The 26,945-nt window shown below is 54.6% G+C and overlaps 1 protein-coding gene across 1 annotated transcript in view; it reads right to left on the reverse strand.

Moving 5' to 3' along the window:
- The window catches only part of MACF1 (microtubule actin crosslinking factor 1), a 121,896-nt gene that overhangs the window by 69,083 nt on the left and 25,868 nt on the right, over positions 1–26,945 (reverse strand). The window contains exons 20-45 of the mRNA XM_074162236.1: positions 26,804–26,899; positions 25,655–25,780; positions 23,288–23,440; positions 22,655–22,809; positions 22,127–22,253; positions 21,517–21,700; positions 20,740–20,909; positions 20,279–20,457; positions 19,524–19,662; positions 18,850–19,043; positions 18,511–18,673; positions 17,652–17,735; positions 17,390–17,497; positions 16,623–16,721; positions 16,288–16,440; positions 15,719–15,807; positions 15,147–15,282; positions 6,720–11,987; positions 6,051–6,200; positions 5,431–5,646; positions 5,188–5,337; positions 4,147–4,380; positions 2,595–2,744; positions 2,249–2,482; positions 1,433–1,645; positions 380–901 (exon numbers count right to left, since the gene is read on the reverse strand). Of these exons, the coding sequence (XP_074018337.1) occupies positions 380–901; positions 1,433–1,645; positions 2,249–2,482; positions 2,595–2,744; positions 4,147–4,380; positions 5,188–5,337; positions 5,431–5,646; positions 6,051–6,200; positions 6,720–11,987; positions 15,147–15,282; positions 15,719–15,807; positions 16,288–16,440; positions 16,623–16,721; positions 17,390–17,497; positions 17,652–17,735; positions 18,511–18,673; positions 18,850–19,043; positions 19,524–19,662; positions 20,279–20,457; positions 20,740–20,909; positions 21,517–21,700; positions 22,127–22,253; positions 22,655–22,809; positions 23,288–23,440; positions 25,655–25,780; positions 26,804–26,899 (9,492 nt within the window). The remainder of the gene's footprint in view (positions 1–379; positions 902–1,432; positions 1,646–2,248; positions 2,483–2,594; positions 2,745–4,146; positions 4,381–5,187; positions 5,338–5,430; positions 5,647–6,050; positions 6,201–6,719; positions 11,988–15,146; positions 15,283–15,718; positions 15,808–16,287; positions 16,441–16,622; positions 16,722–17,389; positions 17,498–17,651; positions 17,736–18,510; positions 18,674–18,849; positions 19,044–19,523; positions 19,663–20,278; positions 20,458–20,739; positions 20,910–21,516; positions 21,701–22,126; positions 22,254–22,654; positions 22,810–23,287; positions 23,441–25,654; positions 25,781–26,803; positions 26,900–26,945) is intronic.

Raw genomic sequence — 26,945 nt, forward strand, 5'->3', positions numbered from 1 at the left:
ACCTGGCCTTGAACCCCTCCAGGGATGGGGCAGCCCCAGCTTCTCTGGGCAACCTGGGCCAGGCTCTCACCACCCTCACAGCAAAGAATTTCTTCCCCAGATCTCATCTCAATCTCCCCTCTTTCAGTTTTTAAAACCATTACCCCTCATCCTATGGCTCCCCTCCCTCATACAGACTCCCTCCCCATCTCTCTTGTAGCCCCCTTTAGGTACTGGAAGGCCATTATAAGGTCTCCCCAGGCCATTATAAGGTCTCTCCTTCTACATACGTGCTAGAAGTCCAGCCAGACGCTCAAGAGAAACGTCCCTCTGCCCTCCCTGCTGGTTCTACATGCACAGAAGAAAAACAACTCCCAGCCTTGCAAAGCCCTTCCCGTACCTTGGAGTGTAGCGTGGTGTATCGCTGTGTCGCATCCTCCAGTTTGCTCTTGACCACGCTTCCGGACATCAGTGACTGGGACCCTGCGTCCCCAGCAGCTCCCTCCGCATCCAGCACCTTCTGCCCTGACATGGTAACGAACCGCAGGTCGCCTTTGTGGGAGATCACATCTTCTGAGAAGCTCCCCTGCCGTAGGAGCAGCTGCCGGAGGGCCGCGGGGTGGCTGTCCCCCTTGTACATCCCCTCCAGGTCTTGCTCCGCTTGCTTCAGCCAAGCCTCGAACTCCCCGTGATCCCGCAAGAACTTCTGCAGCTCGTCCCGTAGGACTTGCACTTGTTTCAGCCGCGTTTCCGACTGGGAGAGGGAAGCCGTGTACTGGTCCTTCAGCTCTGCCAGCCGGCCCTGGAGCCGGTCCCGCTCCTCCCCAGCCAGGCTGTGGCCATGCTTGTCCAGGAAAGCCTGGGCTGACTGCGTGGCCAGGATGACGTCCTGCTGCTGGGACAGCAGCTCCTGGTGCTGGGCCTGAAAGATCATAGAATTATAGAAGGGTTTGGGTTGGAAGGGACCTTAAAGATCATCCAGTTCCAACCCCCTGCCCTGGGCAGGGACACCTCCCACCAGACCAGGTTGCTCAAAGCCCCGTCCAACCTGGTCTTGAAGGCCAGTGAGCAAAGGTGATGCTTATGACTGAAGGTCTCTACCCACCAGCACCCAGTGGGTGCAGCGAGGCCACACGTGTGACCGAGCCTCTGCACCCTCCTACAGCACTAGCAAGGGGGAGGAACACCCCAAGGCTACCCACAGGAGAGTAACCCCTTCTCTGACCACGATGGGCACCTTCTCTCGTTACCCTGATTGCACCGTGGCACCCACCCAACCACCCAGCGTGTGTGTCCTCCGGGAAGCCAGGCAGGGACTTCCCAAGTCTCCCATACGGAAAATTACCCTGAATACGTGTTTCGGAGATGCCAGACCCATCTAACACCCCATCCTGCTCCCAGGGTCAGCGCGTTGGGCAGAAAGATTTGAGAGGGATGAGGTGTTGGTCCTGACCTTCAGCCTCTCGTACTGCTCATCCAGGCTCTCGGCAGCGCTCTCTGCTCCCACGACGTGGCCGTCAGGGACATCCTGAGTGCCTGTCCCCTCTCGCTCCATGGGGTGCGGTCTGTACTCCGGGAGCTCTCCCTTCTGCTCCAGCGATGCCACCCAGTTCAACAGGGAATCGATCTTATTGCTGTTCTCCTCCAGCTCCTTGGCAGCTTTCACCTGAAAGAACAAAAGCTCCAGATAAGAATGATCTGTTTTATGCACGTTCAGCAATCGGCTGCACGGGGGAAAGAGACAAAAATGAATGGAAGAAGAAAATCCAAACACTTTTCCAGCCACAGCAAAGGCCTGAGACGCCCACAGATCTCCAAAACACTTTGTGGCTCTCTGAAAGGGGGCCAGGCGCAGAGAAGTTGTGAATAAACTCAGCCTTTCTGCCACGTTCCATTTCTAACCCTGACACAACCCCGGGTCCCCACCCCGAGGGGCTGTGACTCCACGCACAGAGGTGTGGGCATCGCTTTCACCGCCAGCACGAGGGGGTGCCCGATGCCCACGCTCCCACTGAAGGTTGCCCCAAAAGCAAAGTGCCCTTTTTACTCCCCAGTTTCCTCCACAACCAGTTCATCTGCGGCTGTATCTCACGAGGGGGGGGCAGAATCAGGGCCCCACCTCGCCCAGAGGACAAGAAAGGAACAGTAAATTCCTTTACAGCACATGGCCCAGATGAACACCAGGACCTGGAACGAATCTGTTCGCACCAACCGGACCTCAATGCCCACCTCGAGCAGAGCCCAGGGGCTGCAGCTCTTTCCACGTTACCTTTTCGGTCTCCTGCTGCACTGCAGCACTCACAGCGCTCTCCAGCTCCTTCTGGGCCACCTCCGTCCTCTCCTGCAGGGACTGGTACTGCTCCTTGGCACGCCGGAGCTTCTCTTGCAGCGCTGCCAACTCCCCGGGCTCCATTTTCGTCTTGTTCTCCTCCAAAAACTCCTCTGTGCTCTTCAGGACGCTGGCGAAGGAGGCGGCTCGGGTGTGCATGTTCCTCTGCAGCTCCTGGGCAGACGATGCCGTGAGGCTCCGTGCCCTCCCGAGGCAGCGCCGAGCCCCTCCGCCTTCTGTCGTGTGTCGTCCCCCCGCCGCCCCCCCAGTTTTTTAAAGCACCCACCTTAACATCGCTTTGCCTCTGCTGCAAGGAGGACAGGTCCCCTGCGCTGGCTGCTCTCTCCTGCTGTGCCAGCGTGTCCTCTGCCTGGCACAGCCAGTGGCTCAGCTCGGCCAGGCTCTGCGTCCGGGCTGCCTGCTGCTCCTGCAGCGTCTGCGGGCAGAGGGGACAAGGGACAGTTAGTACCCGCACCCAGCCTCCGGTCACGCACATCGCTGAAAGGCAAGGCGAGAGGTTACAGCTGGAGCATCTCCTGAAGGGGAGGATGCAGCACAGAAAACGGCTTTTTGCAGCTCTCCGGGTGCTCCCTTCTCCCTCTCGGACGCTGCGGGAACGGGGCTGCGGTGCCGAGTCCCTGCTCGCCGCACGATTACCACCATTCCAGCAGGTTCCTCTCCATCTGCTCTTTTGAGAAGCCTGGTGAGCTCCAACGCGGAGCTACGCCCCGGGTCACGCACTCCTCTGCCGGGAGAGCTCGGCCAGAAGTTTTTGTGCCTTTTCCGTTCCACCTCACGGCCGTGAAAACTCATCTAACGAGAGGTAACGACCACCTGAGGTCAGGCAGCACCACGGTGGAGCCCCCCAAACAACCTAAGCAGGCTGGTTTTTTTTGGTCCTGGGGTTGGAGAGGGGAGCCCGGGAGAGGGAAAGCCTTTCTGTAGCTGATCCAGCTCCTCCGTTTTGCTGCCAGAGCACAATAAACAGAAGCGCCTGTTTGAGCAATTGAGCATGATGTGACCTGAGAGTCCCTGCAACGTTCCCGCTCCCCTTTCCCAGGGGAGAGACGGGTTTTTGAGTTTCACTGGGCATTTCAGCAAGGGTGATGTACAAACTTTTTGGCAAAACACCGTGCTTGTTTCTCCCAGTCATAAGATAAACAACAGAAGCAAATTGAAAGAGCCTTCTTAAGAGCTCTTCAGCTGCAAAGCGAGTTCTTCCTGGGTTAGGATGGGCGCACACTCAATCTGAAAAAGCAAAGCAAACTGGTTAATATACACACACACACACTCCAGAGAGGACAGGCAAGAGTTACAGAGAGCAATTGTTAATAAAAAACAAAACAAAACAAAACCACATTAATCCTGAATTGAATAGGAGGATCCATGCAGTGACGGGTGGAGACCTGAGGACTTGCTTTGGCAGCTGCCTCCACACACCATCAGCTGCTTCTCTGGGACAGCGATACCTGACTTGGGCAGTGGAAACAAGACATTAAAAGTGCCAGGTGTCTGCGGTGGCCCCTCTGCACAGGGGTTTTCTGGTGGGGTTACAGAGAGCGGGGTTTATTCCACCCAACCCAAAGCAACTCGATGTCTAGCAGGGGGCTGCCCAGGCAGGGCTCCATCTTTTGGGGAGGAAAGTGACTTTCCGCCTGGGAGTTACGTGGTAGGAAGAAGACAGACTTTAGAGGAAGCTCATGATGTGCAGTGAGAAGTCATAAACTGCGAGTGGCATGCACATGAAATCCCAACTAGGAGGTGTCTCAGCGCACGTTCTTGTGGCCGGGAAGCGCTTCAGCGAGCAAACTGCAGCCAGGAAGCAGATGTTTCCCAACCTTCACCTGATCCGTCTGCTCCACTTGCTGGAGACAGACCTGCAGGACCTCCACCCGAGCCGTCACACGCTCCGACAGATCCCGGAAAGCCTTTTGCAGCTCATTGAGCAGCCTCAGCAGCTGCCTGCTCTGCTGAGGGGTCAAGTCCTGGGCGTGCTCTGAGATAAGGAACTGGATGTCGAAGGCGGTGGCGTCGAGCTGAGACTTGGTGTCTGCGAGGGGCTCCTTCAGCTCCTGAACGGGAGAGAAAAGACCCGTCAGGCTGAATGACTCTGCAGCCAGCACCTTCCTGTACTGCCAGCTTCAGATGGGACATGTGGACAAGCTTTGTCACCAGAACAATACGCTCCAGAAGCCCCAAATGCTCCCAAAAGCACACTCAGCGTCGAGGTGACAGCATCTCACCGCAGTGATTTTCCAATGCTCCTCTGCAGGAGGCCTCCAGCACCACACCAGGAGGTTGCTTGGACCATGTGTGCTGGGCTGCCCTCGGGTCTGAAGGCAACCCTGAAGATGACCCAGCCCTGGTCCTGTCCAGTCCTTGGTGACTCCATGTGCCACCATCAAAGCCTTTCATCCCCTGACTTCAACACCAAGGTGCTACCAGCAAATTGGAGACGCTGAACCGGCCAAATCTTTGGAGAGCTATCGCTAAAAGATGAGTAAATGTGGAGGGCAATCTGGGCTTCTCGTACACTCGATGGAGACCGGGACGGGTGTGATGGAGGGGGTTCTCAGAGTCCCCACGGAGGAAGCAGGTCCCTCCTCAACATCTCAGAGCCTGAAGGGAATGCCTCCCGGTCGCTCAGCGACCACACACCTGCGTTTGAGCATGTTCCCCAAACGGCCAAAGCAGAGGGTTCGTGTATTGTGGAAACAAATTACTTTGGAGCAAATACAATATCGTTGCTCCTCCTGCAACACAGGATAAGGGCAAACCCTTGGTAGGCTCCAGGAGGGAAGCAGGATTAAAAGCTTCTCCTCCGCGCAGAGGACGGCAACTTCATCAGCCAGCAGGATTAGGGGCATTGCCATGGTTACCTTGTAGTGCTGGAGGCAGCGGTTCAAGCTGTTGGCATCAGTCGCCTCGTGGTAATCGCTGCCGTCCAGCGACTCCGCGGTGCCCGAGACCCAGCCCAGCAGCTCCTGGAGTTTGCCCTGGAGAGTCTCATGATGTGCCAGGATTTTAGCCTGAAAACCAGAAACGCGTCATTTAAATGCTCCAGGGAAGGAGCGTTGGGATGCTCCCGGGGGCAGCGGGGACAGTTGAAATGCCAGCTCTACCTTTTCGCTTTCTGCCGCCCCGCGAAGGTTTTGCAGCCGAGACTCCAGGACATCACTCGCGGAGCTCAGAGACTTCTGGAGGTTCTTGGCATCCTTCTCCAAAGCTTTCAGTAATTGCTCAGGGACTTCTTCGGGGGGGTTGGCCACGATCCACTTCACGGCGTCCAACTCCTGATTCACTGGGAAGCTCAGCTCCTGCAGCTCAGCGCCCAGGGCCTGAGGCAAGACAGCATCGTTATGTCTAAGATAGGGTGACTTCATCTTCCCGCTGCCAAAACTGAGGAAAGGTTTTGGAGACCCAGCTCCGAGCCCTGCGTTTATCTCCTAGAAAGATTCATCACCCTCCTCCAGCCAGCACTCGCACTGCCTTTCTCCAGGCTGTAAAACTCATTTCAGCCACGCTCGGGTTATTGTCTAAGCAGGGAGGAGAAGGTGAGCCAGAGGCAGTGCCAGAGCGGGGAGGGACGGGGTTTGCGTATAAATGCCTTTTAAACTTAAGCCTGACCTCCCCGGCTGGCTCCCAGAAGCAGGGAGGAGGTGCAAGGGCTGTGGATGAGAGCTGGGGAGAGGAGAGAGGAGCTCTGTCCCCCCCCTCCAAAGCCTGGCCCGGGTTCCCTCACCTCCGCCTGCTGCAGCAGGTCCTGCAGGGCTGCCAAGTTCTGCTCCGCCGGCTGCACCCGCTTGATCCTCATCTCGATATCCCGGAGCATGGAGAGATACGATATCAGCTTCTCGTCGTGCTCCAGGCACATCTTCTTGCTGAACATGATCTACAGGACCAAAGAGTAAAACAAAACCTCAGGTTTAGACAGAAAAGAAAACAAAGGATTATATCCTATTCTTCTTCTTTTCTTTTTTTTTTTTTTTTTTTTTTTCCCAAAGACGAAATCTGTTAATAACATCCCATTTCAGGGACTTTCCGCTTGCCAGCCTTATCTACAAGATTTACTACAGGACAAATAAAACACGCGGCTCTTTTTCCAACATAAGCTTATAAATGGCAAGAGATCGCTGGTGTTACAGTAAAAGTGCCAAAAAAGAGTCCCGCTTATTAGTCATTTATAAGTAATGCTCTTGCAAAAAGAAACCACAACGAAAGCCCTGAGTGTTTTCAGTCGTACATCACCGGGTCCTTTGCCAAATCCATTGCAGCTGATACTGCAGCATCAGGCTCAAATCTGGCTGTCCTCTGTGCCGAGGACAGCTTTAACATCAAACACACACAAACAGCTCATCAAAATATGTTGAAATAGCAAAAAAAAAAAAAAAAAAAAAAAGCATCAATTTACCTGGGCTGGTCTCGTGGATTCCCTCGAGGTTTCCAGCAGCTCTCCCTCCACTATCACAGGTAAGAGCAAGCCCCGATCGCCCGGACCCGGCTGCCTGGTCCTCTCCTGGGGTGTTTCTCCTTGGGATTTTGAAGGAACAGGGGCTTGGCCTGTGCCGATCTCCACCGTTTCCCGTGTCTCTTCTCCAAGCTCAAGGACTGCAGAGGTTTCCTGAACTTCTCTGGGTTCCTCTCTGATAATTAACTCATGGGGCACTTCGCCTGCTGCAGGGGCTGCGCTGGGCACATCGCTGGTGGTTTCCACCTTGGTGCTTTCCTGGATCATCCTCTCCTCCAGGCTAAGTGCCACCGAGGAATCGTGACCATTTCCAACACCACCTTTCGGCACCTCTCGAGCTTCCCCTTGTCCCGGGGGAACAGGGGACACCCGACCCCCAGCGAGCTTTTCTTTATCTTTCTCAGACATTGTTTTCTTTGCTTTTTCATGGCTCCTGCTCCCCCTGTGCTGGGCTGCGTCTCCTGCCAACCCAGCAGTGATCTTGGTGATGGTTTCACGTTCTGGTATGCCTGAGACAAAGTCCTCCTCCTCCTTCATCCCAGGAATTTCTTTGGAAATCGGACAAGGAAGGGACTGCTTTTCCGCAGCAGGTTTCTCGGGCTGAGCGCTGTCTCCGGGAATACCTGTCTGCTTTGCTTTCTTCTTCTTGCTTTTCCGTTTTTGGGTAGGTTTTAGCTCCGTTTCACTTGTTTGCTCTTGATCAACTGGACCTTCTGCACCCAGTTTCGGGGTTTCTCCCTCAATGTGCTTGACAGTTCTTTTACCCGCCAGCTTGTCTCCTGCAGGCTCCACAGCGACGCCAGTCCCAGGGGGTTCTCCAGACTCGGTAGGACCCATCTCTCCCTCCCCTCCACCCACAGTAACAGATTCCCTCGGGGCTGCTGGTGTTACCCCCTCCAGGCTGCCCGCTCGCTCTCCTTGCTCAGAAGCCACCACTGCACCTTCTTCACCTCCCACAACTCCCTCTGCACTTACAAACTCTCTCCTCCTCCTCCTCCTCTCCTCGCTGTCCTCTGCTCTGTGAAGCATCTCCGTGTCCAAGAGCGACTGCTCTTTCTCCAATCCCTCCACTTTCTCTGTCCCTCGATCTACCTCTCTCCTCCATTCCTTCCCTGAGGCTGCTCCCACCTGGAAACTGCTTTTTGCCATCCCTTTTTCCACAGCCCTTAGCACCACCGTCTCTTCAGGGAGAGATGCTGCACCTAATTCCAAGGGGTATTCTGGAGTCACTTCGACCTTTTCTTGGGGATGATGTGTCACACCATCCTCTGAAGTTTCCTGAGGCTTTGATTTCCCTTCTGTGGGTGTCACTGGAGATCTCTCGGTGGCGGTGGCTGCATCTTCAGCCACGTTGTAGCTCACAGCTTCAGGTCCAGCTTTGTGCTCAGCACCATCAGACTTCTTAGCACTGGTAGAGACGATGACATCTGCCTCTTTTGGAGATATTTTTTCCTTTTTTTCCTGGGAAAGGTGGGGTTTATCTACTTGGCAGACCTCAGAACCATATTTGTCTTCGCCCATTTGTGCCTCCTGAAGACTGGCAGCCAATTTTTGGCTAACCAGTTCTTTTTCAACAGCTTCCTTTAAGGTCAATCTTTTCCCACTGCCAGCATCAACAATTCCCCCGCTCCTCATCTGGTTGGCGGCGATGAGCTTGGCCATCTCCTCATCCAGCAGCCCTTGCTCCACCGCAGCCCTCAAGGAGAGTCTCTGGCTGACACTACCCTCCACGACCCCCCCGCTGTCCGCCTGAGCCTGCAGCAACCGCAGCGTGGGCAGAAGGTCCACCTTGCCCACCCTCACCGCCTCTGCGCACGTGAGCTTGCTCCCTGTCACCTCATCTTTGATGGCTCCAAAGGGATGGACCTCCAGGTACCGCTGGCCAGATTCAATGTCAATTTTGCACTTCTTCATGAACTCCGAGTAGGGAACGATCATGCAGGTCTCGGGATCTACAATTCCTTCTTTCATTTCTGAAGATGACAGGACTTTCTCCATAACCTGCTCGGGCAGCAAGCCCTGCTTCACCGCTTGACACAGTGCAAGTCTCTGGCCAGAAGCAGGATCAAAAATGCTTCCACTCCCAGCCTGGATTTCTTGCACTTTCCTCTGGAAGTCGGGACTAACGAGCCCTAACGATACTGCCTGGGGCAAGGGCAGTTTCTCCTTTGTAACTGGATGAACATAGTCCTGCAGGCACACGCTTTCAGCTTTCCTGAGTTCCTTGCATAAATCTTGATCGATCAAGCCATGTTTCATGGCATCGTTTACCGAAAGCCTCATTCCGGACACGTGATGGATGATTCCTCCCTCAGCGACCTGCTTGGTCAAGAGCTGAAAAGCTTTTTCCTTTTTCAGGAGCCCTTTTTCAACAGACTCCGCAACAGTCAAAGGCTGCTTGGTTTTAGGATCCACGATTCCACTGGTCTCAGCCTGTAAGCTAATGAGCTTCTGTCGGGTCACCTCATCAGTGCCTTTCCCTTTGGAAGCCTTCTCCAGTTTGACCAGCTCTTTCTGACTTGTTGGCTCTATGAGGCCCAGATTTGAAGCCAAAGTGACCGATACTTTTTTGCCACGTTTCAAGTCAACGATCCCCCCAGTAACCACTTGCCCTTCCAAGATCCTCATTGCCGTTTCCTTGTCCAGAAGGCCAACTGCAGTGGCATCCTTGATAGAGTAGACAAAGTTGTTGCCTGGGTCAAGAACACCACTTATTGCTTTGTCAGATGCGAGTACCTTCTGGAGAAGGTTCTCGTCCATCAGACCTTCTTCAATAACGTCCTCGGTGGTTAATGACTCGCGTGTATGCGAGTCAAAGAAGCCACTGAACATCTTCATTTTCTCCATTAGTTTCACAGCTGTGTGGCTGGGCACCATTCCATGGGCTACTGCTTCATTGAGAAGAAGAGTCTTCCCTGTCTGCTCATGGATGATGCCACCACTTTGGAGCTGCGTCAACAGCATTTCCAAAGTGTCCTCCGCTTCCTGCTCTGCAGGGGCTGGCAGGGATGTGCCATCAACTCTCTCATCATCTAATACTTCTTCCCCTTCTCCTTCTTGCACTTCCAATAGGCTTTCAATGTTTTCACTTTGTCTCTCTGCTTCTCCTGCCTCTCCATTTTCAGGGAGCTCAACCTCCTCTCCTCCCAGCACGCCATTCTCAACTCTTTCCTCATTCAGCAAATAAATCTCTCTGACATCTTCTGCCTCTAGTTCAGGTTCTTCCACACCCTGAGACCTCTCTGCCGTGACTTCCAGTCTCTCTCTGCTTTCTGAAACACCCATCGAGAAGCAGATTTCGCTTTTCACACCAACTGTCACACTTCCCGATGCCCTCTTGTGATCTTCAATGCTTTCCACCCCATCTACTGTAGTAGGCTTGGACTCTTCTTCTGCCTCAACCACCATTTCCTCTGTTTCTCTCAGTCCACTGTCAAGGTCACCGGGACGTTCTGGCATCGATAATTTTACCTCAAGTTTTGCCTTGCTTGTAGAAGCAACCTGCTGTCTCCCAAACTCAGCATCCCTTTCACTCCTGATGGCAGCCTGTTCGGTGTAAATCTGCTTTTGCTCCTCCACGAGCAGGATATCTTCTGCATCCTCTAACAGGAGGCTTTCAGGTCCCAACACCACCTCCCCATTCTCCAAAGCAGTTCTGGGTGGTAGGACCTTTTCACTTTCTTCTTTTGAAGGAGCAAATCTGAACTCAAGCTGCTGCAAAGCCAAGCCATTGCAAGGCTCTCCTTCAAGAGCTGCATCTGCCTTTGTCTCCTCAAAGTCTTCGCTCTCTTCCAACACGAGCGCACTGGATCCATTTTCCTTTGTTTGGATGAGGGCTTTAGTGAGATTGTTCAGCTCTCCATCTACTAAGAGCAGCTTCTGGCCATCGTGGATGTTGATGTAGCTGTGGGTCATCAAGTGGAACATCAGCCTTTCGTCCTCACTCCTCAGCAGAGGGTCACTTTGCTCTTTGTGACTTGTGGGACTCCTTCCAGGAGAGCTCTGGCCGTGCCTGCTTCTGCTTGGAGAGCCAGCGAGCTGCACGCTGGCCATGACGTCAGGTATGACTGTTGATTGCAGCTTCTTGGCCACATCTCTCTCCAAGATGCCATGTTCAACTGCTTTCTTCCAGGACACCACCTCAGTGGTTTCTGGTATAAAGACAGCCTTAATGAGTTGCCTCTTGCTGAGAATCTTGTAAACCAGCTCTGTAGATAGGATTCCTTGCTCTAAAGCATCTGCAACTGGAACGATCTCCCCCGTCTCTGGCCACAGGAGCCCCATGAAGGACCAGAGGGATTCCAGGACCACCAATGCAATCCTTGGCGCTACCAACTCTTTCCTTACAGCTTCATCAATGGTCAGCCTCTCTCCTGTGACAGTGTCGATGATACCACCCGTCTGAAGCTGCCGGATAAGAAGCGTGCAGGCCAAATCCTGGTCAATTAAATTATGTCTCACAGCCTCGTCCACAGTCAGCCTGTGCCCTGTCCTGGGGTCAACAATCCCACCAGCAAAGAGCTGGGCTTCCAGCAACCTGACCGTTACCTGCCTGTCTATCAGCCCTTCCTGGACAGCACGGAAAATGCTGACTTTTCGGCCTGATGTCAAGCTCACCATCCCCCCCGCCAGCTGCTTGACTGGGAGCAGCCTCAGCCCAGTCTCTTGGTGGAGGATGCATCGGTGCATGAGCTCAGGCAGACTGATTTTCTCAGCCGTGTTGGGGTCAATCAACTCCTTGCCGCTCTCCAGGTGAGAGAGAAGCCTGGAATAAAGCTGGGGGGTAAGGAGCCTTTCTTGCACTGCTGTCTCCATGCTGATTCTGCCCTGCTGGGCTTTAAAGCCCCCGGTGACAAGCTCAGCTTCAAGGATCTTTAGCCCAATGCTCTCACTGATCCTCCCCTCTTCCATCGCAGCAACGACAGGTAGGAGCTGCCTCCCTTCACATCTGACTTCTTCCACCCGGTGGAGAGCATCCTTCAACTCCTGCAGCACCTGGAACGTCCTGAGATCGATGACGTTTCTTGCCAGAGCTTTCTCCAAGGAGAGTTTCTCGTTGGTCTCTGGAACAACTAAGTCAGATGTGATAACCTGGGCCTCCAGGAGGACGAGGCCAGTGTCCTGATCTATAAGACCTCTCTGCATGGCACCAAAGACAGGAAATATCTCTACCGTGCCAAGATCGATCACTCCTGCCACTGCTTCGCTGCCCTAGAATAGAAAGAGAAGGAAAAGAATTAGATGAAAATTGAGCGTTGCCAGCACTCAGACGGTGTGAGCCCCAGGGAGGTCTCAGTTTCAAAAAAAAAAAAAAAAAAAAAGTTTAAAAACCCTAAACAGGCTAGAAAGTGAGTCCCAAAGTGTTTGAAATGCAACTCCGAAGGCATCACAGCACGCAAATCGGTGCCTTTGCTAGCTTGCACATTGCCAGCAAGTTTTAATGCTCCTCTAGTCCATCACCCGCAGCAGCACCAAGATGCTCCCAACATCCACCGACAGTAACGCAGCAAAGCGGCAAGCAGCAAAACCCAGGAGTGCTTCTAATGCTCCACGGAGAAACAGAGGGAAGGAGACCAACAAGCACACCAAAGCCATTCAGCATCTCCAGTTTCAAGAAGTAAAGACAACACAAAATCCCACTGTGTACTCAGAGGAGAAAGAAATACCCCAAAAACATCCACTTCAGGGTATTCAGGAACCTCTCCCAGCGCAGTTCCCACCCTGACTCCTGCCATGCCTTACATCCTGCACTTCCCCGAGCAGATCTCGTGTGCCAGGAGAGCCAGGGGACACCGCAGGGCCCTGTGCCACGGAGCAGCTCCCCAGCCACCCGGAGCGGCCATGCGTTAGGGCAGGAGCGCTGCATGCAGGGCAGCTCCCCGAGCACGGCCACCGGCACCCACTCTGCCCTGAGCGGCACCTCCGAGTCACCGTGCTCTTCAAACAGGGGGAGAAACCTAAGAAGTTGGAGGTCCCAGCATGGAAACAGTGACAGACTGGGAACAGACCATCTGCTTTGGTGTTTCTGGACCAAACAGTCCTCTTCTTGCTGGTACCCCCACAGGGAGGGTTATAATTAAGAGGATAAAGAGTAATGGCTCTTTGGACATCCAAAACACTAACATCTTTGGATGTTTGGGTTTCTCCCAGCCCCACCAGTTGGGTATAAGGTTGGCCCAAGCACTAGAAGAATTTTGTGGGGACAGGGAGGAGGGAATCTGGTTTGTGGAATTAATTCCTTTTGCATCCCCGAGACCTTCAGATTATTTTTCTTTTTAATCGGTGAGACTAACAGCGCGGCTGGGGGTGTTTGTGGTTGCGGCAACAGCTCGGTTACAGCCCAGCAGAGGACGCAGGCTCCACCACGCTGGTCTGCAGGTCCCCCCCACTGCCTTCTGCTGGGAAAACCTACGCTCTCCATCATCACCACCACCACCACCAGCCTCAGGCATGCACGTTCAGAGATGAACAAGCCGTGGAAAGACAGAGAAGAGGAGGAGGGGGGGCGGAAAAAGAGGAAGATAAAAAAAAAAAGGAGATGGGAGGGAAGGAGGGGAGGGAGGTAAAAGGCTTTTACTTACCCGAGTTGCAGGGTGTGCCTTGAGCAGTTAAAGACAGAGCCTTATGGAGCAGTTCAGCCGTATCACACACAGTGTAAAGCTTGGTGTTAGCGTCCAGCATGCGACTGTTTTGTTTGCAAAAAAGAACCCCCCCAACACAGGTCGTCCTCTTTCACTTTGTGTGTTTGGTTTGTCTAAATCCCGGAGGGTTAGTTAAAACTTGTAAGCAAGGATGTCAGTTAATCTTAAAAACAGTTGACATGAAACACAAACTGTACAGGGACACATCATGCTCAATTTAGCGCGTTCTGCTTTGCATTTTTGTCTTGTATAACTTCTCTCTGACAGTTGGATGTTTCCAGCAAGCAAATGTTAAAGAGTTCCTCATGCTCCCTCTACAGTGAAGCAACTGCACCGCACGAGAGCCGCAGGGACCATCACGCAGATGGGGATCTACACGAAGCCCCACTGCCATCTCTCGTTTTCTTTCCTGGGCTTCGTCGAGAGCGTGAGTGAAAACTGTCCTAGCCCCAGCCCCAAAGCGCGCTCACGCTGCACGAAAACAGCCCGGCGAGCCCTGGAGAAGGCTTTTGTTCATTTTCCTGCCCAGGAGGGAGGAAAAGGGAAAGGAAAAAGCATCCTCTCCACGGGCAGGCTGCTCTCAGCTGCTCTCCCGGCAGCAGCAAAAGAACCATCATCAAAGCCGTGAGGGCTTTGCAGCCACTAACGAGCCGGTTTGCTCACCGTAAGCTTTCTGCTGCCAGCACGAGGGCTAACGGGCTCGCAAGAGAAAGTGTTTACTGCTCTGAGACACCTGAAACGTGCTATGAAGTCCAATTTGGAGAGAGACACCCTATGTTTAGGTGAAAGCTGGACAGGCAGATTTCAAACAAGCAGCCCCGTCGCCCTCTCCCCGTGAGCGGCTCGAACAGGGCTTCACTCACGGACCCAAGAGCCAAAACCAGTGTCACGCGTCCAGATCTGAGCGGGCCGTTGCTTCAGAGTACAGGGAGCCAGCAAGCAAACACACAAATATATCCATCGACACATGTATATACATTGATATAACACGTACACGTATATCTGTGAATGACCGAAGACAGCTCATAACAGAGGCAATAAGGATGCGCTTTCAGCCCTCCCTACCCAGCGACACAAGGAGGGGGACCGATGGGAGCACTGGTGGATGTGAACAGGGAATGGGACCAGCTACGGGCCCCTGAAGGTCTCCTGGGTCAGCTGAGGGCCTGGGCGATGACGTCGCCTTCCACTGGGGAGGGGGGCTTCTTCGTTCAGCCAGAGCTGAGCCAAACCTCTCGCCAGACCCTGAGATACACCAGACCTCACAGGCAAACGCCCGTCTGCAGAAGCCCACCTCCTCGCATCTCCTGCATGCAGGAAGCCTGTGAGATGGAGCCCTCTGTGGTTAAAGCACCAAGAGGACATTCCTCAGAAGGCACAGATTCGCTAAGGGGACTGTTTCCAGGACAGAGGTCCATCTACCTCCTTGCCCACCACGTGAACAAACCAACCCTGGTGCCCAGGGCAGAGCTCTGATGACAACCATTGCCAAGGACAACTCTCCCGTTGACCTTGAAGGCTCCTGCTTGGCCTCCAGAGACCACCCCAGCCTGGATGCTCTGGGTGACACATGGATGGAAGAGAAGGGAAGGTGACCACATGCAAGTAAGAAAGTCAATGGGCTGTGAGTGGCTGGTGGCCATGAGACATACAACCAAGGAAAACCTTCTCTACACCCTGGGGAGGTCCCTGTGTCTGTGCAGCCACGGGACCAAGTGGGGACCAGTACCTTGTGCTCTGTCTCCTGAGCCAGCTGGCTCTGGAGCTGCTGGAGCTGCTCCGTGGAGTCGCTGCAGAGCGCCTGGTAGGTCTCCTTCAGATCACCGATCTGAGCAGAAATCTGTTCCTTCTCCGGATGGGAAAGCCTGCAAGGGGAAGGGGAAAGCTCTCAGAGAAAGCGCACAAACCAGCTCCCAGCTCCGCAGAATTCCCGTGCTCTTCTGGGGAAGGAAAAGGCCAAAGCCACCACGAGTTCCCTCTTCCCACTTGCCCGGCTCAGCTAAAACCAACAAGGGGAAACTGTGCTCAGCAAACCAGCGTTGTGACGCCCAAATCCTCAAATATACGGGGCTGGATCACTGCTGAAGGGGATTAACATTGCCCCAACAGCACAAATGGGTTGCGTATTCCATAGCTCTTGTTGCAGATGGGAAAAAAAAACCAGGCAATTTTCACGTGCAGCTCGTCACTGTTTTTAATGGGAGTGGGGCACTGGACCCCAGGGATGCCACCAGCGCCGCCTCCAAGGTAACTCATCTCCCCCCACGGCTGCCCCCCTGCCCGTCCCCTCCTTCCACTTACTTGTGGCTGTGTTTCGCCAGGAAGATTTGTGAAGTTTTGATGGCCTCAGAGATCTGCTCCTTCTTGGCAGCCAGCTCCTCATTCAGGGCCTGTCGGGGGAAAAAAAAGATAAAAGAAAGCAGCTTAATTCTCGCCTGGAGAAGAGAAGGCTCCGAGGAGACCTCACAGCAGCCTTCCAATATCTGAAGGGAGCTACAGGAGAGCCGGAGAGGGACTCTTTGTCAGGGAGTGTAGTGACAGGACAAGGGGTAACGGTTTTAAATTGGAAGAGGGGAGATTTAGATTAGATATTAGGAGGAAATTCTTTCCTGTGAGGGTGGTGAAGCACTGGAACAGGTTGCCCAGGGAAGTTGTGGATGCCCCATCCCTGGAAGTGTTTAAGGCCAGGCTGGATGGGGCTTGGAGCAACCTGCTCTAGTGGAGGTGTCCCTGCCCATGGCAGGGGGGTTGGAACTCGATGATCTTTAAGGTCCCTTCCAATTCTAACCTTTCTATGATTCTATGATTAATTCAGCTGTGGAAAAAGAGCAGAAGTTAAACACCCTGCCTGAGGGTTGCCCCTGATTTACCTGCTGCTCTGAGATGGATTTCTCGATGTCGCCCAGCTCTCTGCTCCCGGCAGCAGCCGACCTGCCTTGCACGCTCTGCTTCACGCCCAGGGCCCAGCCCAGGAGCTCCTTCACCTTGTCCACGTGCTCCTGCTTCTCCTCCTCCACCACTTTCTGCAGAGAGAGGCGGGAGAAAGATAACCACGTCAGAGGGATCCCGGATTTCATAAAGGGGGAGAGGTTTTCAGGAGCAGCCCCCCCGAGATGTAACCTCACCACGGAGCAGCGTCCGTGGGGATGCCGGGAAATGGCCCTACACATTTTGAATGGAGCTCAGCTCCGTGCAACACCCTTACCTCCTCCTCCTCCAGCCGCCGGAGAGCATCGCTGATGTACTTCACGTGCTGCGTGGTCAACGTCACCAGAGCCGTGTAGCGAGTCCGCAAATCCATGAACTGCGAAGGGAAAGAGAGGGAAACGGGGTGCATCAGTCACGACCGGCGGGTGCGGAGCGACGTACTTTACAGTACATGACAGGGATGGCACCATCTCTCGCTTGGGAAGCCCCCCCAGGCACCTCGCAGCCCCTGTACGGCATCAATGCAATGCAGCGAGTCTGACGGGGAGGGTTGTGGCCACACACGGCATGCTGCACAACACTGGAGCGAAGGGGAGACTCCGGTCACGGACACTGGGGTGGATGCTCAACTCTTAACAAAGAGGGCTACCGGGATCTTTAATATCCACACGGAGCAGACAGGACCTCGGGTCCCTAAAGGTCTCATCCCAAAGATCCACACACAGTAACGCCGCCATGGCGCTCCGGTTATTTACCTCGCGAGGCTGAAGGGCTGAGCCGACCCCGCTGGATTTGACCCAGGGGTTCCCAGGAGTCCAGGTATTTCATACCTGGTGCCTTAGAGCACTAAGCCATCCTCTCAGGCTATTGGAAAAAACAGCGAGGGTGGAAACTTTATTTATACAGGAGAGTTCAGGAGGAAGGAGCTCGTTTCAGAGGCTGCTCGGCGGTTTGCTCGGCGTGGAAGAAACCCCCCCCCCAGCCCGGCACGATTTCTCTCTCCCTCCCTCCCCGGCGAGGGCGGGCGGGCGGGCGCGCTCCTACCTCCTGCGTGATGGCATCCGAGGACGAGAGCATGCGCCGGCGCTTCATGGGGGACTTCTGCTGCGACTCGACGAACGCCCTGTACGTCATGAGCTGCAGCTCGTAGTCCTGCGAAGGCAACCGGGGGCGGGGGGGGGGGGGAGACATGAAGCACGGGAGACACAAACCGTGCTGGGGGCTTTTCTGTCCCCCGTCAGCCTTATCTAGGTGCGGGAGGGGACCGGCGTCTGCACGCCAGGGGTAAGCTTTGGGACAACGGTACCTTGACGGCAGCGGAGTATTGCTGGGAGAATTTCTGACACTGGTCCAGTTTGGCTTGATTTTTCTCGATTTCTGCAGCCAAAGCCTTCAACAAAATTCAAAGCAGAAAACGGTTGTCAGGATGGCTGCCGCGGGTGAATCATAGAATCATAGAACCTTTTAGGTTGGAAAAGACCTTTAAGATCATCGAGTCCGACCATTAACTTGATGCTTCCACATCCACCACTAACCCATGTCCCTCAGCACCACACCTCCGTATGTAATAAAATTATTACTTCTCCTGCAGCAAAAGTGGCTCCTAAACGTTTAGCTCATTTGCCACTGCACCATATTCCCTACTATTTCATTTTCCAGAAAATATAAATGTCAGCTCAAGTCTAGAAGCAGGACGTGGACTGAAGTGATGTGGTTCATCCGGTCACACTTGTATCAGCTGGATTAACACAAGGGTTGAGGAGCGTGTGGGGATTTCTGAGCTGACTGTGCAACGGTCCTGCTTGGATTTCATGAGGATAATGCTTTGCCCGACCAAAGAAGTGCTGCAGGACCTGAGCTCGCTCCGCACAGCCCCAGGGCAGGGGTCTGCATTCCAACAGCCCGAAGCTGAATTTCAGTGAAGCGAGCTGAATTTCAATCCCCATCCCTTGCTTTTTCGGGTAAAGCCTTTATACTTTTCCATTTTTAATGCAAGGCCCCATCTCCACCTCAAGCTAAGCAGAGTTTCTCCATTTCCCAGGCACCCAGCTGAGGTCTGGAGCCTCTTCCCCACTGTCTTTCCTATTTTCAAGATCACGGATGAAAAGATTTTAGTAAAAGAAAGGACACAGTCACTGCAGCAGCATCACGAGGTCCCGCCTCACCGTTTGCTGGCTCAGCTGCTCCGACAGCACCCGGCTGTCCTCCGCCTGCCCGGGCTTCATCAGCTCCTGCTGGACCGTGATCTCCTCGATCCACTGGATTAGGGCACTGTGGCACTGCCGGTAATCACTCAGCACCTCCTGGATGCTCTCCAGCTCCGCGTGGCTGAGAGAAGAACCAAGACAAGTAAAAGGAGAGTGAAATCCCACCCCAGGCTATAGGGATATCCCAGCCAGCGGCGGGAATCCCACCTGGGAAAATATCGCTGCTAAGAAGCCTGATCCAAGCTCTCAGCTGAAGTGTGAAAGTAAAGCTGCGAAAGGAGGCAGGAGGTTTCTCACCGGGTCTCAATCTGGGCGCAGACGCGCTGCCAGCGGTCCCACAGCTGAGTTCCCTTCTCCTGGTAGCGCTCCAGGTCGATGCTGCGCTCCTGCCGCAGCCGGTAGAGCTGCTCTCCCACCGCCTTCGCCTTCGCCATCTCCTCCTCCAAGGTGGAGAAGACGGAGCTCTTGTCCTTCACTTCCCCGAGCCACTGCTGCAAAACCAGCAAGAGACAGCACCGATTCAGCGTCACGGAAAGCAAAAGGCAACTTTAAGTCCAAGACGCCCTCCTGCCTGGAGCTGACAAGCCTGAGAAGGGGTTTATCTTCCCTTTCTCCTTAATCTGCAAAGAACTGGCTGATTACAGGGGGTGAAAAACGGAGGGGGATCACGTTCCCAGTTTGGAGCAAGTCGGTTTGGCTCAGCTCCTGTCCTACAGCAACAGGACATGTAGCTGCCAAGGTGCTCACATGTGCCCTACAAGAGAGAGAGCACAAGCCACAGCGGCTTTTTGACCTTCACAAAGCACTAAGGGGTCACATAAGGAGCACCAAATCCTCCCGGCAGCTACACCGAAGCAAGAAAAATGTCATGGAATGCAAATTCAGCAGAGAAAGGGAAGGACCCTGCTTGACAAACACCAAAGTGTTGGCCGTTTTCTGCCTGCCCACCTCGGGAAGGGACCAGCACCAACCTGCAACGCCGCTCGGTGAGACTGAATAGCTGCCAGGTCAGCGGGAACTGCCTCCTCTTGGCTCAGCTTAACCTCATACCCTTTGACCAGAGACTCTGCTCCTTGGGTGTTACGGATAATGACATCAACCGTCTTCAACCTGGCAAAACAAACAGAGGCAGCACGGTGAAGGACAGCACAGGAAGGACATGGAGCTGTTGGAGTGGGGCCCTACGAGGCCACGGAGATGCTGGGAGGGCTGGAGCCCCTCTGCTGTGAGGACAGGCTGAGAGTGTTGGGGGGGTTCAGCCTGGAGAAGAGAAGGCTCCAGGGAGACCTTAGAGCCCCTTCCAGTCCCTAAAGGGACTCCAGGAAAGCTGGGGAGGGACTCGTGATCCTGGGGAGCCATAGGAGGAGGGGGAAGGGTTTGACACTGAAAGAGGGGAGATTGAGATGAGATATTGAGAAGAAATTCTTTGGTGTGAGGGTGGTGAGAGCCTGGCCCAGGTTGCCCAGAGAAGCTGGGGCTGCCCCATCCCTGGAGGGGTTCAAGGCCAGGTTGGAGGGGGCTTGGAGCAACCTGGTCTGGTGGGAGGTGTCCCTGCCCAGGGCAGGGGGTGGCACTGGATGGGCTTTAAGGTCCCTTCCAACCCAAACCATTCTGTGATTCTATGATTCTATAGTGCAAGGTGTGTTAGAGGCCAGAAGAAAGGTCTTTAGCAGAATCAGGCAGATACAAAAAAGGTATTTGGGAACAGAGGCACGTCCCAACTCACTTGTCCAGGTAGATGGAAGACAGCCCGTACATCTGGTCCATCTTGTTCACCACCAAGTCAAGCTCCGAACGCAGGTGGGGGGTGCTGGACCCCGCGGGCGCCTTGTCGAGGAAGCTGTAGCACGTCTCCGAGATGAACCGCAGGTCTGACTGCAGCCGCTGCAGATCCTCCTGCATGCGCTACGGGAGGAAGGGAAAGAACATGAAAGGAGAGCCCAAGCAGGCGGAGGAAAAGCAAGGGATTGCCCTTCGCAAAGGAGATGGTACGAAATGAAGCAGGGAGCCCACCTGGAGAGGGTTCCTGCTGCCTTCTGTGCAGCGAGACCCCCTTGAACCCCACGCAGTCACGCACCCAACACCCACACATTCACCCCGGAGAAGCTGAAAGCTATTTTTGGCACACGCTAAAACCCAGCAGCCATCAGCTCCCTCCCCTCCGCATCTCACAGCAGCAGCACTGACCTCCTGCTCCGCAATGCGGATGGTGTTTTCCTGGATGGTATCACCATCCGCTCGGGCACTGCTCGGGGACTGGATTCGGCTCACGAGCCTCTGCTCACACTCCTCCAGGCGCAGACGGATATTCTTCAGCTCGGAGAGGTACGTCCTGGCAACGGTCTCATCCTTGTCTTCTGCGAGTCACAGACAAACCAAAAGAGCAGCTCAAACAACCCTGGTCAGTACCTGCCCCAGATGGGACCTGCCAGGATCCCTGGAGCCAAGCAAAGCGTCGCACTGACACTGAGGCACCAGGGTCTCTGCTCAGACGGAAAACAAGTTAATCAAATCATCTCATTCAAACGCAGCTTACAATGAGCCCAGCCACAGGGCACCTCACATGATGAAGCTGGAGCCCCCGCTCTTAGTGGGGACTCGGTCCTGCTGTGTCACGCCGAGAGCCATCCCCTGCTCTGAAGAGCGGGACTGCGACCGCTACATCTCTTCTCTTAAAGATTAAACGCTCAGAATGCATCCTAAAAACTAAACCCATCTCCAACAATGTTTGTAAGAGGACTCAGCAGTTAAGCTGAAGTGGCAAAGCCAAGCCCTCTCTGCAGGAACATCGCTGGACAAAGGCCGAACACTTGAATGGATGGAGAAATAAGGAAAGCAGCTGCTCACACCATCAACTAGCTAGCTCAGGAAAAAAAAATAGAAAGAAAACTAAGCCATCCCATAAATCCTTTGTTTATGAGTCCCCACAGCTCCTGGTTAATCCATCAGCCCTTTGAAGCTCACCGTTCTCCATGGACTCCAGCAGCTGCCGGATGTGTTCCTTGGAAGACTCCACTTCCTCCTCCAGGCGCAGCCGGTCCGACACCGAGAAGAGCTCCGAGTCCCGGCTGTCCTGCAGGAAGTCCTCGTAGTGCGCCTGGAGGCTCTTCAGGGCTTGCTGGCACTCTCCTTGGGCTAAGGACCTGAGCTGCAAGTGGAAAAGCAGCACGTCGAACCACGGGGAACAACTTCCTACGCATCACCTGAAGCCACCCTTAATCACCTTCGTTTCCCAAGAGAGTATTTCCTCTTTAGAGCAGAAGACAAGCTCCCCCGTGTCAGCCTCACGCCTCCCTCCAGCCTTGCTCACTCCTTAATGAAACGTTAAGTCCTCACTCTCTTATTACAGCTCAGCAGCGAACTGCTGATGCTCTTTTTATTGGGAAAAACTGCAATCATTCTGCACAGAACCCCCAGGCTCAGGTTTTCCCACTGTTCAAGGCACAAAGACCCTCGACTTCCTCAACCTTGCAGTCTCTGGTCTTTCTGTTAACACTTCCCTTCCTCCTCAGCCACACGAAGAAGCCCAGACAACGAGCGAGGCAGCCCCGGAGCAGAGAAATACCCACTGTACCTTTTCCATGCTGAAGCTTTGCACCAGGGCTATGTCCTTCCGCAGGTAATTCCAGGAGATGAGGCTCTTCGTGTTCATGTGGAGCTGGTGCCAGAGAGTCATCACTTTCTGGTACAACTGTTCGACCCTGCGAGGGGAAGGAGCAGATTGATCAGCCCCCGACCTCCCCAGCACGCTCAGCCCTCACCCTGTTGATCCACCAGCCATCGCCACCAGCCAGTAGCCCATCGGGGCAGCGATCCCAACCCGGCTCCTGCCGTCCAGTGCTAAAGGTCCCTGGAGGGATCCCTCCTCCCAAATCATCATTTTCTCTTTTGCAAGTTACTACAGCACTCGCCGAGATGGAGTTTGCAGTTGTACAACAATGGATTCCTTCCCTCGCCCTGAATTATCTGTGCCAGCCCCTCCTGTTCCTCCACCCCAGCTCCGCTCCCATTCCCACCCGCCCCAGATCTGTCCCCTCCCGTGCCACCAACCCCCTGCCGTGGCACCTCTGGGACCCCTCCACAGCAGAGACCAGCAAGTTACCTGTTGGCCATCTCGATGGCCTCTTTGTTGGGCGGGGGGATCAGGAAGCAGACGGAAGGCACCATGGCCTCGTTCCCCGTGGGGCTGATCACCTTCCACTTGGTCCTCTGGGAATTGTCCTCCAGCACGCACTCATCGTTCCGGCAGATGGTGATCTGCAGCGGCACCAACACCACCCAACCCATCAGAAACCAGCAGCACACGCCTGCTCTTGCTGCCAGCCCCCTTCCTGAGGGTGAGTTGGCTTCCGTAAATATATAGATATAGATATCTTAATCAAGCAACAGCCTGGCATAGTGCCAAGCCGTGCAGCACGCTCATGTCTGGAGAGGAAGGGACGAGGAAGTTGAATGGAGCTGGCTACCACCACCCACGTGCTGATTTGGCTGAGGCTTGATGAAGCCCATCCTCCTTGAGGAAAAGGACTTCAACTCCTGCCCAGAATAAATCTGAGACATGGAAATCTGCTCCAGGAAAAACAGCTGCGCTACTTCCCTCCTCCTGTCTTCCCACTCCCATTCCTGCTCTCCATCGACAGACACCACGGAGCTCCCCCCAAACCATCATGGGCCTCGCTCTCCTGCCTTGTCCCCACCTTCCCTTTCAAAGTGACCCCCCCCTTCCAGCCCTCACCTCGATCTGCCGATAGTCACAAACGGCCTTGATGGGGATCGTGCTCTTCACGAGGTGCTCCGGGTTCCTGGGCCGGAGCTGAACAATGGTTTTGGACCGTCCCACCAGGCTGGCGACGGAGCTCTTCGACTGAATGAGCTGCTCCTTCTCGTCCTGGCAGAAAGAAGGATGAAGGAGGGGTTGCTGGAGGCAGGGGAGAGGAGGTGTCTCCCAGGCATCTCGGCACCCCCCCCAATCCCAACACTGGTCTGCAAGAGCTACACTGGGATCTCAAGGGCTGAACAAAACACATCAGGAAGATCCTCCTGCCCTAACGGGATGGGAAGAAGGGTCAGGAGAGATGGGATGGGAGATCTGATGCCCAGGCAAGGGTGGGACCTCTCCACTACTACTCCCACCGCCCTGCAAAGCTGCATGCACGACTCTGGCTCTTTTGCTGCTAGGATAAGAAAACATTTTCTCTCAAAAGGGAAAAAAAAAAAAAAAAAATGAGAACACAGCGTACACCAAAATTAAAGTCCCAGGAGGTGTAAGGGGCCAAGAGCAGGACAAGCTCCAACCCAAAGCTGGGGACATTTAGTTGTCTGGAGGAGAGACCACAGAAGCATGCTCCCTGTCCTAAAGTGAAGGATGAAGGCGTGTTTAAATTAATGGCTGGAATGGGGAGAGGATGAATTATGCGGATAAAACATCTCAGGAGAAGGGGCCAGTGGTGGGGTGATCCCACAGGTCTCTGGGTTTGGGGAGAAATCTGCCGGTTGGAGGAAGATGCTGCGTAATTGATTCCCACAGGTCATCCCTGCTGGGTTCGGTGATGGGGACAACCCCGGGGGGGACTGGTGGCAAAGGCACCCCGGAACAGCCTCCGGCATCGACGGAGACGTATGCGGATCACGGCACTGGCAGCTGGTGTGATTAGTGGCAGCTCAGCCCGTTCTGGCTGCAGAAGTTTAGAAAGGGTCCCAGAAAAATGTTCTCCCTCATGCTCGGTGCTCTGGGGGTCGGTTAGCGAGCTAACAACAGTGGAGGGTAATTTGATGGTAAAAAATAAAAGAAAAAGAAAAGAATAAATGATTAAATAAACTACCTGTGCCTGTCCCAGGGAGCATGATTGGAAGAAATACAACTTTAACTTATTAGGTAAGAAAGAGTAATATTGCTGAGCTCAGGGCAGCTGCCCCAGCCCTGAGATCGTGGCCACTCTCCGCCTGCCCGGACGAGCCTCTCCCACCCCGGACGGCGTCTGCCAGACTCCTGGTGCTACAGCGCTCACAAATACGGACCCCAGGAGCCCAGCGGGCTGCTCCCTGTCCTGGTAGCACTGGAGGACAGACCAGGACAACCCCGAGAACAAGACAGGGAGGATGGGACCCCCCAGGGGAGAGGACAGTGGGCCCTAAGCCCAGCTGATGCACCCATCATGAACACCCAGTAACAGCATCTCAGCTTCACTGGGGACACGCTGGAGGTCAGTGGTGTGCCCTAAGAGCAGAGCCAAAGCAGCCACTTTCCTCCACGCACTCAAATGTCACCTCCCGGCACTTCCACCAGCAGCTCAGCGATTAACCCACAGCCCAAATCCTGCCCCCGTCCCCCGTCCCAGACACCATCTAATGCTCTGGTTCCACGGGTTTTGGTTTTAGGTTGGTTTTAGGTTTTTTCAGGCCAATTCAGACAATGAGATCAGGGCACAATCGCCCATCGCCTGCTCCCTGCGATGCCACAACTAAGCCAAGCCACGTGTTTGGAGATCAGCCCCCGAGCCCCCCATCCCCACTGCAGCCCTGGCTCTCCCCCCACCGGCACAGCACGATGGATTAACACGGGATTTGGTCCGGATAAAGAGCTGGCATTTCTCCGCATCCCACCGCGCTCCCAGCCAGCTCGAGAGCAGAAACAGGAGCATCCTCTGGGCTCTGCGTGACACCTCCGTCAGCAGAACATGACCGGCTCCACGCAGACTGGGATGATGGGCACCCATGGGGAAGGACCAGCTTAAATGTTTTATTTTTCCCCATCTCAAGCTATGAGCTTGCACAGACACCACACGCCGCCTGCTCTTCACCCCGAGGCCGGTGTCTCTAATCAACAGCGATCCTGTAACGACCGAGATCTGGCTACCACGGGCCGCGTTACACCCTGCACCCCGTGGCCACGTACAAACCCATGCAGCAGCTCCAGTGAAAAGCAGAACGTTGACCAAGATGGGGAAACAAACCACAATACGTGAAACTGTGCCGTTGCAGGGATAAAATGAGGCCAGTTTACCCTGGGAAACAAGGGGTGCCCCATAGCAATGCTGCTGGACCACAGCAAGAAGGTCACCCGTCGCCCAGCCTAGGGTGGTGGGGATGTCGGAGAACCCACCATGGAGTCCTGCAGCAGGTCCTCCAGCCGCGTCAGGCTCGTGTTGTGGTCGCAAGAATACTTCCTTTTGATGGAGTCCTGCAGGTTGCGCAGGTAGGTCTCCGACTCCCGGGCATCGCTGAAGAACTGCGAAGGCAAAGAGGGTCACGGAAACCTGCACGAGTCCACCGAGCAGTCAGCAGCCACGGCAGGCAAGGGACCACCCCAGCATCTCAACACGAGGAAAAACTTCTTTACTTTGAGGGTGCCAGAGCCCTGGAACAGGCTGCCCAGAGACAGTGTGGAGTCTCCTTCTTTGGAGATACTCCAAACCTGCCTGGACACCATCCTGTGCGACCTGCTCTGGGTGACCCTGCTTTGGCAGGGGGTTGGACTAGACGGTCTCCAGAGGTCCCTTCCAACCCCGACCACTCTTGATTCTACGATTCTGTGATCTCAACCAGCAGCTCCCAACACTATCCTGGCCTTAGGGCTGCAAGGGCAACGAGCATCCCACACGGATGGCCAGAACTGCACGGAAGATGATCCCTGTGGCCCTAGTGAGACACCCCCAGAGAGCAGCTAAGGAGAAAGAGATGATTCGGAGGGCTGGAGCATCTCTCCTATGAAGACAGGCTGAGACAGTTGGGGATGATCAGCCTGGAGAAGAGAAGGCTCCAGGGAGACCTTAGAGCCCCTTCCAGTCCCTAAAGGGGCTCCAGGAAAGCTGGGGAGGGACTCGTGATCAGGGAAGGGAGCCATAGGATGAGAGGGAAGGGTTTTAAACTGAAAGAGGGGAGATTGAGATGAGATATTGAGAAGAAATTCTTTGCTGTGAGGGTGGTGAGAGCCTGGCCCAGGTTGCCCAGAGAAGCTGGGGCTGCCCCATCCCTGGAGGGGTTCAAGGCCAGGTTGGAGGGGGCTTGGAGCAACCTGGTCTGGTGGGAGGTGTCCCTGCCCAGGGCAGGGGGTGGCACTGGATGATCTTTAAGGCCCCTTCCAACCCAAACCATTCTGTGATTCTATGATTCAGGAGAAAGCAGCCCCCATGACCACCACAAATCCCTCTCTCCCTCCCTCTCCCCAAAAAGGAGCAGCAGCGTATGAAGCTCATCCAGCGGGATACAGCGGATGGTGACCGGGGAAATTTGGGCTGCCCCTCCCAAGTACCTGGAAATAGGCGGCGTTCTCCTTCACGTGCTGTTCCACGCACAGGCAGAGCTGCTTGATCCACTGCCACTGAGTCTGCACGGCAGCGCTGTAGGCCTGAGGAACACAACGCACCCAACGGCGATGAATAACGAGCATTTAC

This window comes from Numenius arquata, chromosome 21 (assembly GCF_964106895.1).
Source record: "Numenius arquata chromosome 21, bNumArq3.hap1.1, whole genome shotgun sequence".
NCBI lineage: Eukaryota > Metazoa > Chordata > Aves > Charadriiformes > Scolopacidae > Numenius > Numenius arquata.